The sequence below is a fragment of the Pleurodeles waltl genome, chromosome 11 (genome assembly GCF_031143425.1).
Source record: "Pleurodeles waltl isolate 20211129_DDA chromosome 11, aPleWal1.hap1.20221129, whole genome shotgun sequence".
In the NCBI taxonomy this organism is placed as follows: Eukaryota; Metazoa; Chordata; class Amphibia; order Caudata; family Salamandridae; genus Pleurodeles; species Pleurodeles waltl.
This window is the reverse complement of record NC_090450.1, coordinates 433,368,121-433,389,393: the sequence shown is the minus strand read 5'-3', so window position 1 is coordinate 433,389,393 and position 21,273 is coordinate 433,368,121. Positions and strand designations below refer to the sequence as shown.

Here is a 21,273-nt window from a genome sequence, read left to right as displayed (position 1 = left end):
GAAATGCCCACTTTCTAAAAGTAGCATTTCTAAAATAGTAATATAAAATCCACCTACATCAGTAAGCAGGATTTCTCACTACCATTCCAAACATACTAAACATGCCCATGCTACTCCTTATAGATTAGAAGATACCACTTAGACATATGGCTGGGCATTTCCAATGCAATCCTGTGAGAGGAGCAGCACTTGCAGCAATGAGAAACTAAATATTCTGTTTATCACTACTAGAACATGTAGTAAATAGAGACATATGTTGTACATTTTACATACACAGCACCCTGCCCATAGTTCTATCTAGGGCCTATCTTAGGGGTGACTTAGGTGTAGTAAAAAGGGAGTTCATGCCTTGCAAAGTAGTATGTTTTGCATAGTCAGTGTGACAGTGAACTGCGCACGCAGGCTCTGCAGTGTCAGTCCTGAGACCAGCTTGAAAGGCTACTCCTGTAGGTGGCACAATCTGTGCTGCAGGCCCACTAGTAGCATTTAATTTACAGGAAGTGGGTATATGGTATACCACTTTACAAGGGACTCGCATGTAAATTAAATAAGCCAAACAAGTGTAAGCCAATGATACAAAGTTGTAGGGGAGAGAACGCATGCACTTTAGCACTGTTTAGCTGTGGTAAAGTGCCCAGAGTCCTAAAGCCAACAAAAAGAGGGTCAGAAAAATAGGAGAACAAAAGCAAAATGTTTTGGGACAACCTGGCAGGGCGGGCCATTTCTAACAGTCACACTGCTCCAAATTTTAAGTAAGTATCACTAAATCAACAGGCTTAGCATTATTTTTAATTCACAAGTCACAGTTCTCACTACTAAAATTATATTACGTTGGTAAATTAAAAATAAGTTAATTTTGGCAGTTTTCAATGACTTGCAATTAGTTAATTATGTTACAGTGGAATCTGAACCTATTCACTCATATCTATGTACTACAAGAAATGTAGAATTAATTGGTAGGAGATTGTTATCTAGGTAAGATCTTTAAAGGCCGAAGACTCTGCTTGGTGTTTGAAACCAGGTATGTGTAATTGAAAACAACATATACAAGCAATATGCCAGAGTTTAATGTGCATACCCCATAGAAGTCAGCACATTCAGGTAAAGCACATGAGCCAAAAGGAGCAGACAGAGAAGGCCATAGTCAAAAAGAAGCCCCTCATGCACTTAAGTGTAAGCACAAGTGTGAAAGTGGAAGGATACATTCAAACAGCCAGTAGCATTAGGGAAAATATGAATACTCCACTCAAGCCTACAATTGAGAGGCTGGTCGAAGAAAGACAGTAATTGAAAAGGGTAGATCTAAAACCCACTCCATATATATTGTTAACGGTAGGTCTCTTGGACAGCTCCGTTATCAGATCCCAGACCTGACAATGACCCTTGTGGGAGTTAGAGATGTCCTGGTGTCCTGTCTTACCACCGTTCCCATGTATTTGCCAGGCATGGCCCAGCCTTTAGGGCGGAAGGGCCACCCTTCCCCCCCCCCCCCCCACACCTTTAGCTCCTCATGAAGTGTGTCTGTCAGGCTGAACAAAGGTCAGCCTGACAGACGCTCTTCATGTTCAGGTCAGGCAGCCAGGAGCAGACATGTGCGATTTGCGCAGACTCCTGTCTGCCTGAGCTGAACTCTGCTGAGGAGGTCACAGCTCCTATGGGCGTGACCTCCTTGGCTCAGCAAAGGTGCCTCGAGGCCCTACCCTAGGTGACGAGGAAAGCGTCACCCATTGACTTTGACATGGGCGCTTCAGGTTTAAGCCCTGAAGCGCCCAGGGTGAGTGTCAATCAGTGACACTTCGTCACAGAGTGGGGTGGGGTGGGGTGGGGTCAGCAGTCTCACTGACCCCATCCCACTCTGTGACGAGGCTGGGACTGCTGCCTTCCCTCATCAGCCAATGAGGGAAGGCAACAGTCCCAACCCTCTTGGGACCTCCGAAGCTGAAGGTAAGTGTGTGTGTGTGTGTGTGATCTTTTAAAATGAATGTTTGGTGTGTGCGTACATGTTTCAATGTTATGAGTGTTGTTAATGGATGTGTGTGTGTGTGCGCTTCCTGCCCGCCCCCCGCCCTCCTGCTGCCTTCCATCACTGGTATTTGCACATTTTGGGAAATTCGTCAATATAATTTCCACATTCATAAGTCTGCAAAGGACCCAAACATCCTCATCATTACTTCGCAAGACAGCTATTTTATATTTATTTCAATTTTATAGCTTGCATTGCTTCTTTATCTAGACCTTCACTACTTTGGGGCCCCTCTGTTTACATGTTTTCATTTGATTTGATTTTCTTACTCTATTTTCCTGTGACAAATGGTATCAATTTTAATGAATTGACACATGTTAGAAATGGGCTCTTTGGTTGGCAGTCAGGTTACTCTCTGTCCAAGCAAGGACCCTTTCTCTAGTCCGGGTAAGACACACACAATACAAATTATCCTGTGCCCACCCTCTGCTAGCTTGGCACTGAGCAGTCAGGCTTAACTTAGAAGGCAATGTGTAAATAAATCATGCAGTAACACAGTATAACACCACAGAAATACACCACACAGGTTTAGAAAAATATAGAATATTTATATCAGTAGATTAAGGTCAAAATGATCAAGATTTGATCAACAAAGTTGAAATATCACTTTTGTACTGACAAATAGTCGTATAGTTCTTAAAAACAACAATTGCCTCTTGCGAGTGCAAGGAACCTGGTTTGCATCTAAATTATCCGCACGGAACCGCAGAGGAGAAGGTGTGTGGAAAATGGGGAGGTGTGCGTCAGCTTCTCCGGACGCACACAGACAATGTGTCAATACTTTTCCACGCATTAAGGGCTTTGCGTCGATTTCCGGCACACAGGCTTGGATCCTCTTTGGGTTGCGGGGGATATTTGGATACCCTGGGGACGATGTGGAGAAATCCTGGGCTTGCAGGACGAAGTCACAGGGGCTTCGTCGATCCGGTGGGTGATGCGGGGAAATTTCTGTCACACGGCAGGTGCTGTATTGATTCCTCCCGCAGGAAGTCTGGCTGCGTCGATCCAGTGGGCCGTGCGTCGAAGCTCCGGTTGCAATGCTGGGGTTGCGTTGATCTCCACTCGGGGAGCTGGGCTGCGTCATTCTGGATTGGCGTTGCAGTGATTTTCTCACAACAGGGCAGGCTGTGCGTCGATTCTGGCAAGCTGCGTCGATTTTCACCGCACAAGGAGATCTTTGCAGAGATGAAGCCTTTTTGGCTGAGAGACTTCAGGAAACAGGAGGCAAGTTCAATCCAAGCCCTCAGAGACCACTTCTCAGCAGAGTCAGAGGGCAGCAAGGTAGCTGGGCAACAAGAAGGCCGCAGTCCTTTACAGAAAAGCAGTCAGGTGAGTCATTTGGGCAGCCAGCCAGCTTCTCTTAGCAGGTTGCAGGTTCTGGTTCAGAGTTCCTTTCCCAGTAGGTAGCATGCCAAGAAGTGTCTGAGTTGGTAGGGTCAGAGACCCGGTTTAAATACCCAAATGTGCCTTTGAAGTGGGGGAGACTTCAAAGAGTGGCTTAGAAGTGCACAAGGTCCCCTTTCAGTTCCATCCTGTCTGCCAGAGTCCCACTAGGGGGTTTGGCAGTCCATTGTATGAGGGCAGGCCACTGTCCTTTGATATGTCAGGCCCCCCCACCCTCCCAGCCCAGGAGAAACCCATTCAGTATGCAGATGTGTGCAGGTGTGACTGAGCATCCTGTGTTTGGGGTTGTCTGAGTGAAATGCACAAGGAAGCTGCCAACTAACCCAGCCAGACGTGGATTCTAAGGCACAGAAGGATTTAAGGGCAGAGAAATGCTCACTTTCCAAAAGTGGCATTCTAAAATAGTCATATTAAATCCAAGTTCACCAGTCAGCAGGATTTTGTATTACCATTTGTATTACCATTCCGGCCATACTACATATGACCCTGTTACTCCTTTCAAATCAGAATCTGCCACTCAAACAGTATATGAGGTTAGTCCTAATGTTAGCCAATGAAGGGAGCAGGACTCACAGCAGTGTAAAATTGATTTATTAGATTAACACTACCACAACGTATTATCTACACAGGTACATGTCCTGCCTTTTATCTACATTGCACCCTGCCCTATGGGTTACCTAGGGCCTACCTTAGGGGTGACTTATATGTAGAAAAAGGGGAGTTTAAGGCTTGGCAAGTACCTTTAAATGCCAAGTCGAATTGACACTGAAACTGCACACACAGGCCTTGCAATGGCACGCCTGAGACATGGTTAAGGGGCTACTTATGTGTGTGGCACAATCAGTGCTGCAGGCCCACCAGTAGCATTTCATCTACAGGCCCTGGGCACACGTAGTGCACTTTATATAAATTAAGTAAGCCAATTGGGTATGAGCCAATGTCACCATGTTTTAAGGGAGAGAGAGCATATGCACTTTAGCACTGGTTAGAAGTGGTAAAGTGTACAGAGTCCAAAAACCAGCAAAAACTGTCAAAAAGTGGAGGGAGGCAGGCATAAAGTTAGGGGTGACCACCCTAAGGCTGTCAGGTCTAACACAAATAACGTATTCCTACATCCTGCTGTCTTCCGACATCCGAACCAACATGGTGACAAGGGGCCCATAGTCCTTTTCATTTTAAAATCATGAAGGTTATAAACTTGTAGCATAGCACGACCATCTACATTGCTAGTTAACTTCTTACAGAGCACCAAGTAGATTTTTTGTTAGAGTTGCTGCATACATTTGTTTACCTTCTGGATGATAATATATTTAATATGCTCCTTAACGTGCTAATTGAGCAGCAAACTGCCATCTCCAAGGTAAACACTGAGTGGTGCATAAATAAAGCATGCACAGTTCTCTTAACACACTGCCTCCAGTTTCACAGTGTGCCTCATTCCATGGTGCAGATCTGTGTTGTGTCTGTGTCACTAATGCTCTTTAATAAAGATTCATATGGTCACCCTGTAATGCTGATATTTTAAAGAGGAGCTCCTTTGTGCTCTGGAAAAGAGGTATTTTCCACATAAGGTATCCATTCCAAATTTGCTTCCTTTTTTTCCTACATCCTGGGCATTCTAAATGTTTCCAAAGTTTGTGGATTCCCTAGGAGGGGACCAATAAAATAGGCAAAATATAGCAAACTTTTGGTTTTTCTGAGAAAAATTGGAAGCAAGTGCTCCAGATAAGCATCTGTTTGTTTTTCCTAACAGTGGCATCAACGATAAATGTTGTAAGCACCCACAACTCTGGAACGCTCTTGCCAGTCACCTCCCTTGGACACTGCGATCCTGGTCCTTACCCTGCTGGAAACTGGTCAATGGCAGGCTTACCAGAGTTGCAGTATTGCAGGTCTGCTGTTCTTTGGTCATTAATTCCCCTGACCGCTTTGCAAGCCTGAGACAGAGATAGAAGGTGTGGGTTGGGGAACTGGCTGACACTGACTGGAAAACTGCTAGGATGGTCAGCTCTACGCACCTTAGATTATGCCAGTTCAGCTCTCTCCATCTAACTATATGACCTCCCAGTGGCTCAAAAAGAGTGGGTAGGATTTTGTAAGCCAACTGCATTCAATGCTTGCCAACTGACGCTGATTTTTCTTATGTGCCCGGGGTTAATCCCATGCTGTCGGGTGACAGAGTGAGAACATTTGTCAGTCCTTGATCGACCCATGGATTTTTCCCAGAGGCTTGGCCTGCTAGAGGACCTTGGGGGACCAAGGCTTGAATATGGCTTTGTGTGGTGGCCACCCTGGTCACTAAGAGGGGCAATGCTCAGGGTGGAGTTTCAGGGCCTTTGTTTGCTGCTTGGCGGGCGGGAAGGGATTGGTATGCCCAGCAGGAAAGACCTGTTGACATGGCCTGGGGTTGTCCACAGAATCATCTGAAGATTAGGGCCAAGTGGTGGGACTTTCACAGTTTGGGTTTATATGACTGGTGCGAAGTCTGTGTATTTTGGAAGGCAGTCTGTGACAGGGGGTGGTTGACTGTACTGATCATGTGTTATATAGAAAGAGTTAATAAAATGAACGGTTTGCTGTCCTAAAGTCACAATCTGCCCAGCTTCCAGGACCATACAGAGCTGAATAAAAAAAAAAACTAATTTTGTACCACTGTCTTTTTTCATTTTTCAGAGCGGTAGACCGTTTTGTATTGTCCTCTCAACCTATGTCCAGATTGTGGTGGAAACCAGTGTAAAACCCTTGGTTAATCCTGGAAAGCTATAGGTTTTTGAAAAGTAGACAACATTCAGAATTCAGCAAGGGGTCATACGTGGAGACCCTTCAAGGTTTTCACTAGGAAAATAACTTGAAATAAAGAAATATTGAAAATGAGTAGTTCAAAACAGCCATTTGTGACAACGTTTTCATCTGTAACTTTCTGTGACAGTGGTTGCTTTACAAAAGCAGTATACCATTACGTCCGCTAGACCCTTCTGTTTGTGGATATATATATAGGGTTTTTAGGTTATCCAAGAACCCAAGGTAACCAGCTGAGTTGAGCCATACAATATTTTCTCACTGTGTACAGAATATAGACCATATGGTAAAATATGCAGAGTGAAAAATGGGCATCAATGTATTTCTGAAATGAGCACACAATATGGAGTTTAGGAGCAGTGGTTATTTGTACATCTCTTAATTTGTGGGTACCCATACCAGGGTATGATTTAGAGGGTATTTTTTCAGAATGTCTTCTTTCTTACACACTGGCTTACATTTGAAAGGCACAATGCAGCGAAATCCAATTGGTAGTAACAAATGTTCAATTCAATGCTCCCACAAGTCGCCCGATTAAACAATGGTACCTCACTTGTGTGGTTAGGTCTAGTGCCCTTGACAGGAAACGGACCAAAACACAACATGAATGCATCACATTTTTTCACTGAAAACGAACCATTTTTTTCCCAGTGTAGGTATTTGTAGATTTTGGACCCTGGCTCAGCCAGCACCTATAGAAACCTAGCAAACCTCTACATTTTTTTCAAACTAGACACTTAGGGGTATCTAGGGTGGGTTCACTTGCATGGCTGTCACAAGGTTTTTACCCAAAATCCCTTGCAAACCTTAAACTTTGACTAAAAAAGAAAACACATTTTCTTCCAAGTTCTGTGATGGAACGTTCTGGAATCTGTGGGGAGCCACAAAAGTCCTTCCACCCGGTATTCCCCCAAGTCCTCCGATAAAAGTGGTACCTTACTTGTACAGGGAGCCCTAGTGCCCGTGACAGGAAATGGCCCAAAACGCAACATGGCTAAATCCTATTTTTTCCACTCACAGCTGACCCCTTTTTTTTTTTTTTTTTTTTTTGGTAAAGTGGGTAGCGTTGGATTTTTGATATTAGCTCATCCAACACCTAGGGAAACCTAGCAGACTTGTACATTTTTGAAAAGTGGTCACCTGGGGGTAGATAACTGGAAATTAAATCGTCAACATCCCCTCACAAAGTTGCTTTCAAACATTTTATGGTTCAACAGAAACACCATAAATGAACAGACATGATCTCTGCTCACCTTTATTTGATATAAAATAATATACAACCTTGGAAACTGTTCACTGTCTTCTATGTTGTATACATATTCGTTCCCTGCCTAAACACTGCAATACTAAAATATTGAAAATTATCATCTTGCAAAATAGTGTCCTGTATCCTTTTTCAATAACATTGACTATGGTACAAGTTTCTAATTGAGTGTGCACACTTTCATAGCAAGTAGAAGTGTTAGTGAAGGAGTCCCACAGGACATTTGTTTGGCTTATTACAGTTACGCTGGTTCTCGTGGGCAATCAGGGAGCCCCGTGTGTTGGATACATAAGTTCCCTAAAAAGCACTTCAAAAACTATTTGAGACGTTACGTTTTTTTGCCACACAGGGTACTCCGTGGCAGTGTGGCATATGTTACATCCACCATTATATGCAATGTGGGGACTATAATGCGCCTGTCAATTGGCAAACACATCACCTAACAAATTCTGATGGCAGATAGTTATTGAGCAGGCCATTAGCATGTCATGATTTCTTTCAGTAGAGGAACAAAAATTTCTCCGGCTGCTGTGGAAGGTAGTTTTCCATGCACTGCCATTGAAAGGTTTACCTTTCAGCAGCTCCACCTCGGTCAGTTTTCCCATTACTTCACTTTTGTGTGGTACAATGTAGGAAAACACAGGGCTTGGTGAGATGGGCACTGGGGACAGCAAACATGCCTCTTTCCTTGCTCAGAGCAAACTCTACAACAGTGACAAGGTTGAGTCTATTTAGATGTCCCAGGAATGCAGTCGGCAAAGTGCTGATCCTGCAGCTTTGCCAGGTGCTCCAGAGCATATCAAGTGGAGGCTGTTCATTTTGTAGCAGTAATACCTTCAGTGACTGTCAACGGAAAGTCAAGGAAAGATACGAATCTTCCCGTGGTGGCCAGGCGATACACAACATAGGCATTGTATGTTGCCATCTGGATCAGGTTGGTAAACAACTTCTCATACCAAGTGCAAGTTTTTTGACTCACATTGTATGGCTGAAGGACCTGGTCGTTCTTATTTACTCCGCCCATGTACTTATTGTAATCAAGTACACAGATGAACTGCCATCTGACACCAAACCATGACCAGGGAAGTGCTCTCGTTGTGAATTGTAGTAAGTACGTACACACCATGCCTTCAGAGAACTGGACTGCCAGCAGTTCGTTTGAACACTATTCAGTGCTCTGGATGTATTTTTGGAGCTTCTCACAAACAAGTTCCCATGGGACTCCTTTGCATCAACAACAAACTGTGCTGCATACCACAGTGCCAGCTGCGTAGAGATCACTTAACTCTACTCCCTTATAGGAGTTGTCCACATAAAGGTAATAACATTTATAAAGGACTGGCAGGACAAGCTCCCATTCAGTCTTTCCTGTGACTCAGAGCGTGGAAGGGCAACCTACAGGGTTTAAAGTGGAGTCCTTCCCCTTATGCACTCTCAAGCTGTGCACATAGCCAGTAGGGCCTTCACATAGCATGCACAACTTGATGTCAGAGAGCTCTCTTGCTCACAAAGTCCCGCTGAATAGCAGCTACCTTTTGTATCGAATCAAGAACTCATCAGTCGCTATATTCTTTCAAGGAGTGTAACTCTCTGGAAACCTGGCAGACAAATGCTGCACGCAGGTCGAATTTTGAACAACCTGATCATTGTTTTGATCGTCCCTCGGCAATGCAGTAGAATTGTCGTTTGAATGCAGCATACATTACAGTGGCAAAAAAAGATCTCTGCTCATGTACGGTGTGAAGGTGGGGGTTACCCAAGCCGTGCTAATAGAACAGTAGGACTGTAAGCTTGGTTTGTGCCCTAACCCCATGTTTAGCATAAGGTCCAAAAAATCACCAACTCCTAAGGTGGAGTGGGATTCACTAATGTGCCCCCTAGCAAGAGGCCCTGGAGTTCCCTCCATGCTCCCTCAGAAATTGTTTGGCATGCAGATTTCTTTGCTGCACAATTTGTTTAAGGAAGTCCATATCCAAAAAGAGATTAACATAGTCAGTTGGCCACAAATTACCATATCAACTTTGCATCCAGCGTCACCATAGAAAGGTTGAATTTGGTGATCAATTAAATGGGCAACGGGTGTCAAGAGAGCATTCTGTCTGTGCTTGCTGCTGCATGTGCCTGCTCTCTGCATTTGAGCTGACCTGCTTCAGTTGCTCCACTGTGCTTGTGAAGGGACACCACGACTGCCAGCATCATGTCCCTCATAGTCACTGGAAGATGAGTTGTTGAATGGAATTCTGCCAACTGAAGAATCACTTCCAGATTCTGCTCCATTTTCCTCTTCTCTCAAATGCAGTCCAAATATCTGCTGTCTTAGTCTTTGATCCTCCCTCAGAGCTGTTCTCCATAACTACAGTTAGGGCCTGGGCAGCAGTCATCCACTGAGATACCATCTCTGCTGAACGGATACAACTTTCCTTCTAAAAATCTGGCCTACATAGAAGACTGAAGTATTGTTCTAAATGTGGGTGTGTGCGATTGTGAGATGTGTGCAACAGTAAATAAACAATAACTTTTTGGTGAAATGTGAAGGTTCTCCAAAGGCACTAAAAAAGACAAAAAGTCACAGTATTACTTCACCTTGCCACTTACACAATTCCAAAGCTTTCTTTTGCCATGGCTTAAGCAAAACTTTATTGTTGGAGGATATGCTGTGCTATTGCCAGTATAACAGTAATTTCCAGAAGCTACAAATCTACCTTTGATCTCAAGAGGCCAAAACAACAAACTTCCCTGTGGTCTAGGGGTTACCTGACTGTGGATCACAGCACAACTGTGATCCACAGTCAGGATTCAAACCATGCCGCCCTGAAACCTGGGGATGCCGTTTTTGGCTTTGTTTCCCCACCAGAGCGGGAGAGAGCATTCACCTGCTCCTTCCTGCAGCTCCAGTGAAGAATCTGTGGTGTCAATTCGCCTCACCAGTGCTTCAGCAACTTTCTGTTCAGACTCTTATCAGAGCCAACCAGTGTTTGGGAATGGCTGTGGTGATGAAGAGTAGTATTTTCCCCAGCATTATTCTGACCGACGTCCTGAGACTCCATGTCTTCTCCATCATCCTCAGTTAAGAACTTGGGTTGTTTCCACCTCAATAACATATCCTTGGCTAATGTAGGTGAGTTGTCATACTCCCTGTAATAGCACTCACCATGATAAGTAGACTGCATTGTTGTAACTCCTTATTTTTTGTTTCTCTGTTCTATATTTCAAATTGACATTAACGTATACAAACTGCTGCTGCCGGACTAGCAATACAAATTACTTGCCTTTCCTCTGGGCTGGGTACTCTTGATGCGCTACGTTGACTGCCTCTGCCTTGGAGAGAAATGTCCAACTCTCTCTCTGCTCTGTGCATAAGCCCGTTCATGGATTTGGACCACTATATCTTTCAAGATTCAGGCTTTTGTTAGTCAGTGCTAGACTACCTCCAGATATTAATGAATCTTCTGACATTGATGTTCACTGTCAACATGCCAAAGTCTCATTTGACTCCTTAGCGCTTTGGAGCCATCTTTGATGTGGCCAGTTTCGAGTCTGCTCTCCACCGCAGAGCCCAGGACATTCAAGCTATGATCGTGATATTTCCACGTCAGCCCTGGGTCTTGATGACAGCAGCTTTGAGGCCTCTGGGCCTATTAGCATCCTCCATCCCACTCATCATTTGTGACATGTGGCTTCTGCAGGCTCTGCAGTAGAACCTGAAGTGTCCGTGGGCCCAGCTTGAGGGAACTTATCAGATCCATCCAGGTTTCAGAGGGGATGACAAAACAATCACAGTGGTGGCTCAAGTTCAGTTTTCCAAGCAGCAGACTTGTCTCCTTACCACATCCAGTGCTGATGTATCTGGTAGGATGGTGAGGTCATCTTGTAGATGTGGAAATCCAAGGACACGGGTGGTGATTCACCTCCACAGTAACCTTTTGGGGTTGCAGGGCATTCACCTTCTTCTGAAGGTCTTCCTGACATCCATTAAAGGATGGCTAGTCCAGGTGCCCAGAACAACACCACTGCCATGTGATACAGTAATAAGCAGCGTGGGATGGGGTTCTTGGTCCTGTGCCAGAAGGCTGTTTGGCTCTGGATTTGTCTGCAATGGCATGGCATTTCCTGTTGTGAACCACTGGGTAGGATCTTTAAATGCCAAGGCAGATGAGCTCAGCCAGCGACACCTTTTGGATAAAAAATGGGTATTACACCCCAAGCTGAGTACGGAGCATCTTCCACCAGTGGGGCAGTCCCTAGTTAGGTCACTGCAAGAAGAAGCAAAATCCAACATTTTGCACACTGGAGTTCCCGAGAAGTCTCTTGCATGACGAAGCATTCCTGATACAGTGGAGCATTGGACTCCCACACGTTTCTCCAGTACAGCCTCTCCAGCCCAGGGTTCTGAAGATCATCAGGAACAGCCGGGGAGGTCATCCTAGTGGCACTGGATTGGGCAAAGAGAGTGTGGTACCTGGAACTTCTGAGCATGAGCAATGGGCATCCAGTCCAACTCCAGCTTCTGGAGGATCACCTGTCACAGCAACAGGGCAGGTTCCTGCACCCAAGATTGTGCAATCTGCATCTCCATTTCTGGGGACTGAGCTTGAGTAGCAGCAGTTGACTGCATTCAGTCTGTCTCCAGTGATTGTGGATACCAAATCAAATAACTTTATTCGGCCAAAGGGTCCTTTGGTGTTTCTAAAGTTGCCCTAAGTGGGAAGGGTATACCTAGGACGTGGGTCGTGTGCTCACTGTGCCACTGGATTCAAGCTAGCCTGGCTGATGAAGGGTGGTACCCTGAAACCAGTCCCAGGATGCTTGTTTACAGTCCAGGGAGGACCTGGCCTGGCAGTTCGGGCTGGACTGTTCCCATGAGGAACAGAGTCAAGACTGATTTGCATGTGGCAGGATCCAGACTGGGGTGGCATGGTGAACAAAAGAATGATGGATTAAACCCAGATCTGTGACTGGGGATGAGTGCTTGCATTGGTCAGCACTCCGTCCATCATCCTTTTGTGTTCCTAAAAGTAGACAGCCAAAGAAACAAGCATTAATAGAAACACCAGATCTTAAATTTTTCCCTCATCAACATATAAATGAAAAATTCGTTTCTACAAGGGTGAACCTAATTTTAAGTGGCATAAAATGTCCTTAATGAAATAGCAGCAATTATACAACTAATTATACAAAAACAAAATTCAGCAGATGAAAGTCTTTCGCAGGGACATGGGGGCAAGGAAGGATGCCATGTACAAACAGTAGGAAAGGCCACCAAAAAATGGACAAGACTCAATCTGGTCAAGTAAAATCTATGCTCCCGATTCCTGATCCTTTTTGCATTGCACCCCTCTACAAAGTCTGTCTATGCCTTGCCCTGGGACAAGTTTGGAGCCTGGTGTGGCACCCATAATAGGGATCCATTACAGGCTAAGCTGTTAGGCGTTTTAGTATTTGTTTTCTCCCTGGCACAGAAAAGACTTGCCATAGACACCAATAAAGATTATTTGTTGGTCCTTGCAGTTTTTCTTTTTTAACATTTATTGGACCAGCTGTCTTCGTTCAAATCCTCTTTTTGTGATGAAGTTTGTAAAAGATATGATTGATTTGTTTCTTCCCCTAGGAGTCGGTGCACACATTCACAAACCAGTACAGTCTTGACAATTAACTCTGACAGAAAAGGGATATTCCACTTGTTTGTCCTGCAGGACTTTTTGATCAGAGCTACTCAACAGATCAATCACCCTGGAAGGTACTGCTTTGCTATCTATTGGAATGGTGACAAATCTGGATTTAATGTGTTAGAAGAAAAACCTGCTTTCTTTTGGCTGCTCCACATAACTACAGATTTCTCACTGTCTTCCCTCTTCCCTGTTCTCTGGAATGGCATCTTTTCCATCTAAAAAGTTCCTAACACCAGGAATCTGTACACTAGTGTTGCCTATTGTTGTTATGCTCTGCATCCAAAGGTGTGACTGGAATCAAGAATGAACCTGACAACATCGCTGAAGGGTGGTGCTTATATGCAGCTCTATTCAACACTTCCAGGGCAAAAACGTTTTGTTTGAAGCTGCATGAAGCGACCTATCGGCATACAGGAATAATGCCATTTAAATATTCTGGATCTAGTCCGGTGCCTTGGAATATTCTAAAGATGAGGAATCTGGTTACATGGAGTTTTCACCATAAATAGCATTACCTAAGGTAAGTAACGTGTTCTTTTTCTTTGAGTCCAGCCTCAGATCTTCCACCTTTAGGAAGGTACTGCTTTGACATCATTCTAAAGATGAGGAATCTGTGATTCGAAGTATGATCAGGCAAAGATGAGTTTTGAGGTCACACTTTTTATTTAGCAGAATAATTGGGCTTTTGTCTTCAAAAATTTGACTCCCAATTGTGACTAGGTCTGGGCAGAAAAACATATGTTATATGTTGGTATTTCCTTTTCAGCTGCACCAGCAATTATTATTTGTTAGGAGACTCCTTAAAGAGCACTTTTGAGGGGACCAGGAGAATCCATGCTATCTGTGTAAAACAAACATGATAGTCTATGTTATGGAGGCTGATTTTGCACAGCAGCTGGGTCTTTTCTAGTTTAGTTCCACTGTGGGGGGAGATAATGAAATATTAATTGAAGAAACCCATATTTTGAGCTAATCCAGTTTGGTGGATCAAGGATCGATGCTCCACACTTCCTTGTAGAATACATAAGTGGAGGTGATGGGATCATTAATTGGCTGGTTCCTAAGTAAAAAAAACAAAAACATGCAACATCCTCTTTCGCTCAATAGTCTTCTCCTGTGCCCTTCCCCCACTACACTAGACACCTGAACGAATTGTAAACTAACCTTCTTGATCTTTCAACGGCAGTTGCCGTCGAACAAATTGCAAGTCAATGGAAAGCCCCCCCCCCTCCCCCCCCCTGTTTGCCTCGCATTGCAGTGGTGAAACACGTTATACTCCATTTACAGGATCCAAACCACATTAGCCAAATTGGATATGTCAGATGGACACCTTAAGACAGGGGTCTTCAACTTGAGGGGAGTTCCTTCCTAGGGTGGCCTCAAATGATCTTGGGGAGGCACCAGGCTCTGTCCAAGAGAAGCATTATGCTGTTAACAGGGCTTTGTTTTTAGATTAAAAAAATGATGAGCAGTAAACCGCTCAGTAATGGCCTATCACTGAAGTAAACCGCTCAGTAATGGCCTGTCACTGACATATTTTGTCATTTATATCCAAGCTGGAAGTGTCAAAGGGAAGGGACTCCAAATAATCTTCAATAGTCCCCCCCCACCCCCCCCCCCCCCCCCCCCCCCAAACCCCACTTCTAATAATTACACTGCGGATACATTTACACATTACTAAGACCTCCCTGAACGGAATAGTATGTTAGGCATCATATCGGTTGCATTTTTAAAACCATAACAGAACTGAACTGCAATGTTTAAATAAGTCTAGACATATTTAAGCACTGGCAATTTAATATGTACAACCCATGCTTCTTAAAGACTGTCCAAGAAAATAATGGAATGCTGATCACCTCTTCTCATCTAGATGACCACTAGCAGATGAACTTTGAGATATATAGCAACTTTGATATAGGTGTTTAAAATAAACTGCACAATGTTGATGAACTGATTCTTGTGCTTGTTCTTGTTGCTGATTTCATAAAATGAATTTTAAAAAAAACAGTTAGAAGTATTCATCAGAAGGACAAGTTACTTACCATCTGTAACACTGTTTTTGATGTATATCCTAAAAGCAGATTTTTTCTTCGCCCTTCCTCCTTCCCATTCTGCAAAGAAATCATCTGCATATCTTAAAAAGTTCCTAAGTCAGATTTCAGTACACCCTTGCAATTTAAGTGATCTGTATCTGAACTAATTTGACCAAGCATGGGTGGCAGCCTGTATGCTGCTCTGCTTCTTCACTTCTGGGACAATGTATGTTCTCTGTAGACCCACACAGAGCCACCTGTAGGTGAACGAGAGTCCTTGCTGGGAGAATGCTCCAGATCTAGCCTAGTGGTCTAGGATACCCGAAAGGTGAGGAATTTGCAGCTAGATAGTTTCCACCAGAAAGAGTATTCTGAAGATCAGTAACCATACAAGAGCTTAACCTATCAGTTATCATCCAGGTGATAGATAACATTGTTAGTTACTATTTTAGGGTGAATTCACAGTGAATAATGTATTTAGATGCCTGCTTTGGTGCCTTTAACTGCTAGAGTAACACAGCCTTTTTACTTAACATTTAATATTTTCGTCTGTAGGTCCGAGATACATGTCCCTGCTACTTCAGTTCAGTTTGGTTTAATACTTGAAGCCTACTGCAGAGGCAACATTGAACATATGAAGGTGCTTTCAAAACAGGTACAAGGCATTTCAATTTCATGTTGTAGTTGCTATAGAATGATTTAATAATCTGTGTCAATACCTATTGTGTAAGCTGAAATTCATCTACTTTTCGGCTGACTTTGGTGTTGATTAGGTAAGTAGAGCTCAGATGGAGGAATAGATCAGCTTTTCGGTATAAACTTACTGTGTGTAGGTGTGTATTAACTGAATATTAACAAATCATTTTAACCCCTTCACTGCTAGGCCTTTTTCCCCTCCTGTGCCGAGCCTTTTTTTGGATATTTGGGGCACGCCAAATTGGCGTCCTTTTTTTCTAACATCCTACGGATTCTAGAGGTACCCAGACTTTGTGGGTTCCACTGAAGGAGACCAAGAAATTAGCCAAAATACAGTGATTTTTTTTTTTTTTTTTAATGGGGGAAAAAAGGGCTGCAGAAGGCAGCTCGTGGTTTTTTCCCTGAAAATGGCACCAAAAAAGGGTTTGCGGTGGCAAGATCACCAACTTCTCAGCTTTCAGGAACAGGCAGACTTGAATTGGAAAACCCAATTTTTCAATACAATTTTGACATTTTACTGGGACATATCCCATTTTTACTATTTTTTGTGCTTTCAGCCTCCTTTCAGTTAGTGACCAAAATGGGTGAGAAACCAATGCTGGATCCCAGAAAGCTAAACATCTCTGAAAAGTAGACAAAATTCTGAATTCCTCAAGGGGTCGTTTGTGTAGATCCTACAAGTGTTTCCTACAGAAAATAACAGCTGAAATAAATAAAAAAAAATGAAATTGAGGTGAAAAAAACAGCCATTTTTCTCCACGTTTTACTCTGTAACTTTTTTCTGCGATGTCAGATTTCTGAAAGCAATATACCGTTACGTCAGCTGGACTCTTCTGGTTGCGGGGATATATAGGGCTTGTAGGTTCAAGAACTCTAGGTACCCAGAGCCAATAAATGAGCTGCACCTTGCAATGGGTTTTTATTCTATACCGGGTATACAGCAATTAATTTGCTGAAATATAAAAAGTGAAAAATAGGTATCAAGAAAACCTTTGTAATTCCAAAATGGCCACAAGATAAGGTGTTGAAGCAGTGGTTATTTGCACATCTCTGAATTCTGGGGTGCCCATACTAGCATGTGAATTACAGGGCATTTCTCAAATAGACGTCTTTTTTACACACTGCCTTACATTTGGAAGGAAAAAATGTAGAGAAAGACAAGGGGCAATAACACTTGTTTTGCTATTCTGTGTTCCCCCAAGTCTCCCCATAAAAATGGTACCTCACTTGTGTGGGTAGGCCTAGCGCCCACGAAAGGAAATGGCTCAAAACACAACGTGGACACATCACATTTTTTCACAGAAAACAGAGGGGTTTTTTGCAAAGTGCCTACCTGTGGATTTTGGCCTCTAGCTCAGTCGGCACCTGGGGAAACCTAGCAAACCAGCACATTTTTGAAAACTAGACACATAGGGGAATCCAAGATGGGGTGATTTGTGGGGATCTGACCAGGTTCTGTTACCCAGAATCCTTTGCAAACCTCAAAATGTGACCCAAAAAACACTTTTTCCTCATTTCGGTGACAGAAAGTACTGGAATCTGAAAGGAGCCACAACTTTCCTTCCACCCAGCGTTCCCCCCCCCCCCCCAAGTCTCCCGATAAAAACGGTACCTCAGTTGTGTGGGTAGGCCTGGCGCCCACGAAAGGAAATGGCCCAAAACACAACGTGGACACATCACATTTTTTCACAGAAAACAGAGGTGTTTTTTACAAAGTGCCTACATGTGGATTTTGGCCTCTAGCTCAGCCGGCACCTGGGGAAACCTAGCAAACCAGCGCATTTTTTAAAACTAGACACATAGGGGAATTTAAGATGGGGTGACTTGTGGGGATCTGAACAGGTTCTGTTACCCAGGATCCTTTGCAAACCTCAAAATTTGACCAAAAAAAAACTTTTTCCTCCTATCCGTGACAGAAAGTTCTGGAATCTGAGAGGAGCCACAAATTTCCTTCCACCCAGCATTCCCCCAAGTCTTCCGATAACAAAAATGGTACCTCACTTGTGTGGGTAGGCCTAGCGCCCACGAAAGGAAATGGCCCAAAACACAACGTGGACACATCACATTTTTTCACAGAAAACAGAGGTGTTTCTTGCAAAGCGACGACCTGTGGATTTTGGCCTCTAGCTCAGCCGGCCCCAGGGGGAGCAAAAATGGCCTAAAATAAATTTGCCCCCCCCAATCCCCCTCCCTCCCCGGGGAGCGACCCTTGCCTACGGGGTCACTCCCCTTGCATGACTTTGGCGCAAAAAAAATAATCCCCGGTGCCTAGTTGTTTCTGCCCCCCTTGGGGGCGGATTGACCTAAAATCTGCTGATCTGCCCCCAAGTGGGGCAGAAATGGTCTAAATACAATTTGCCCCCCAGGGGAACGACCCTTGCCTAATGGGTCGCTCCCCATCTCTAAAAAAAAAAAAAAAAAAAAAAAAAAACACAAACAAAGAAAATTAGCCCTGGCACCTAGAGGTTTCTGCCCCCCCTTGGGGCAGATCGGCCTAATAGCAATAGGCCGATCTGCCCCCAGGGGGGGCAGAAATGGCCTAAAATAAATTTGCCCCCCCATCCCAACAGGGAGCGACCCTTGCTTTGAATTTCTCTTCTCAGCTTCCAGCGCGATGGGAGGAGGCCCTGTGACAATCAGTGCACGATCACGCGCTGACGTCACAGGGGGTAGGGGGGTTGTGGGTAGAAGGGGAAGGGCTTCCCCTTCCATCCCTGCCTTGGGGGGTCAAGGGGGAACCCCACAGAGGGAGCGCTAGCGCTCACTCTGGGCTCTGTGCCCAGGACGTAATGGTTATGTCCTGGGCACACGAGCACTGTGCCTCAGGAGGTAAAAATTACGTCCTGGGCACAGAAGGGGTTAAAAAACAGATTAGGATGGTTTCCATCTAATCTCACAAAAATGGGTATTTTACAAGTTAGTCTCCCACCTAATGCATTGCTGAGGACATCACTTGTGACAATTGAGGACTCGGTTTAAGGTATTATATGGTTGATGGCATCACTAATTACTTCATATATGAGACTTTGAAGTCATTTATTGTGGATTTTCAATGCATGTTATTTTCACATACAGCACACTGCCCAAGTAAGATCTGTTAATCAAATTCCCCAAAAAATACCCTCCAACTCTGTCCTCCACTCCACATGTTCCCAAAATAATTCACATCTAACCTATTCACTCAAGCAGCCATTTCAACAAATTTGGCAATGGATGTTCTCCTAACGACCCTTAACCACCCCATAAAAGGAAATGTCAGCATATAGGTTCTACTAAAAGTCTGAACAATCAAGCTTTGCAACATCAGCAGCTGGTACAGAGGATTCATTGAAATCAACTGAACCATCCTTAGACATGAGAACACCTCCCTCGGTAGAGAGCTCAAAGTAACTGTACCAGAAACCAAATAAAACAAAGGCTTCACCTTCCTCTTCGGGCCTCTTAAAAAAAACAGCTTTAATGTGGAGCCTTCAGAGGGGCCAAGCTGCAAATATTAAAGATGATTACTGTTTCCTCTGAACCCAGATACCCAACGGCGGCCACAGTAGAGTGTTTACTATAGGATCCTTTTTCAGTACTGACTGACCTCTGACAAAGTTAGCCTGCTCCTTTTCCAGTGCCAGGCCTTGTGCCCACCCCTGAACCGGGGGCCTAGCTTGTCATTCCTCCATCATCATCGGATCTGATTTCAGCTCCAGTCTCATATTCAGATCCCTCTTTGGTTATAGTTTGTTTTATGTCATGCAACTACGAAAGCGCAACTTGTTATGGAAGAGGACTTTACTCCAGCTTCTCTACCTTGGCAGCAATACTTCAGGATAATTGAGGCTTCTTTTTGGGTCTCACTCTGATGCACTGCATGGTCTTACATTACACATTATGAGTAGGAGGCAGATAACTTACTGATGCTCTTTATCCCATAATGGCTTGTCTATTAATTTGCAGAATGCCAGTGGCCTAGACACCTCTCCAAAATACGTCCTGGATTCCCCTTTAGGGCCCTTCACCTAAAAAAAAAAAGCACCATTTTTGCTGTTTTGGTTAGGGTGGTGGTAGTAGTGCTAGAGCTGCTCCTCCTACTATGGGTACAAAGTAAACCATCTTACTTAATGTTTGCACCCTCGACCTAGCATCTCCCTATCACTAGTCACCATAGAAGGGCCCGGTGACTCCAAGTTTTATATGCAGCATCCCACTCTTGAAAGCCTTGTGTACAAGCCTCTGCTTGCAAGGTGAACCCTAATTATTTTCCTGCAGCTCTTCATGGACTGTCACTGGACAGAAAACTTTTGCTTTCGGCGGATTGGCATTGTGTTTTTTGATTGCAGTCTGCTTGCTGGGTCACTAGAGTCACACAGCGTGTGAGATTCCTACTACGCTACCTGACGATCTACAAAATTTTCGCTGAAATTGGCCAAGAAGGACAGGATGTATCTAAAGAGATATTATGTGCTGACCTTAACACCAAAGACTCATTCACTTGTGTAGTGGGCACTAGTGAAATTATGAAACTGTACACTTGGATGTGCTCCATTGCAGTTTTGGAAAATATCCAGGCTTCATTGATAGATATTCCCTTCAATGGATCTAGACTTTTTTTCTTTTTTTTGAAGAGAAGGCTGAAGTGACACTAGAGTATTTCAACAATAGCAGAACTACAACTTGTTCTTTGGAATTGTTCTCCCCATTATGCCAATTTGCCAATTGCATCTTCAGTAGAGGAAGTACCAGGGTACTCTAGCTGTCTTGCCTATCGCTGACGACAAGCATTACAACCCATCCAACAACTGACACAGACTTTTCTTGAAACAGGCAGAGCAGCGGTCTGGGACAGAAGCAGCGGTTGAGGACAGAAGCAACATCAATCCTCTTCATTTTCATATCCAGGCAACACTTAAAAACACCTTCACTCTCCCTTCAAATGGGCATTTGGGGCCAGTAGGTGGCAAAATAAGAAATTGGCTACTCCTCTAACATTTAGTCACTTTGGCCTATGGTTAATCCAAGCGGTCCAAGTTAGTTATTCCTTTCCCTCTCTAGACACTCCTTTGAACATTCTCTGTCTTTGATCAGAAGTTGGTGAACCACTCCAGTGCCTATCCCAAAGAAATGTTGATTGCCAAGGGAGCTATCAGGTTTGTACCTTAGGCAGAGTGGGGGATGGGTTGTGATCCACATTACTTCTTAGGCCCCAAGAAGGACATGAGCCTGCAGCTTTTCTTAGACTTCGAGTTCTGAACTCATTCCTAAAAAAGAAGTTCGAGATGATGACTGGCATAGGTTCTGATACCCTTGGACCATTAGGATTGGACGGTGTCTCGTGACCATCAGGAGTCATTATTTCATGTACTAGTCCTGCAGGAAATATTGGCACTTTACTGGTGT

At 44.1% G+C, this 21,273-nt stretch overlaps 1 protein-coding gene across 4 annotated transcripts in view; it reads left to right on the top strand.

The window, feature by feature from the left end:
* The window catches only part of PIK3CB (phosphatidylinositol-4,5-bisphosphate 3-kinase catalytic subunit beta), a 1,042,661-nt gene that overhangs the window by 743,678 nt on the left and 277,710 nt on the right, over window positions 1-21,273 (top strand). For all 4 annotated transcript variants that reach the window (XM_069213799.1, XM_069213795.1, XM_069213796.1 and 1 more), the window contains one exon: window positions 15,748-15,847. In XM_069213799.1, coding sequence (XP_069069900.1) covers window positions 15,748-15,847 — 100 coding nt within the window. The remainder of the gene's footprint in view (window positions 1-15,747; window positions 15,848-21,273) is intronic.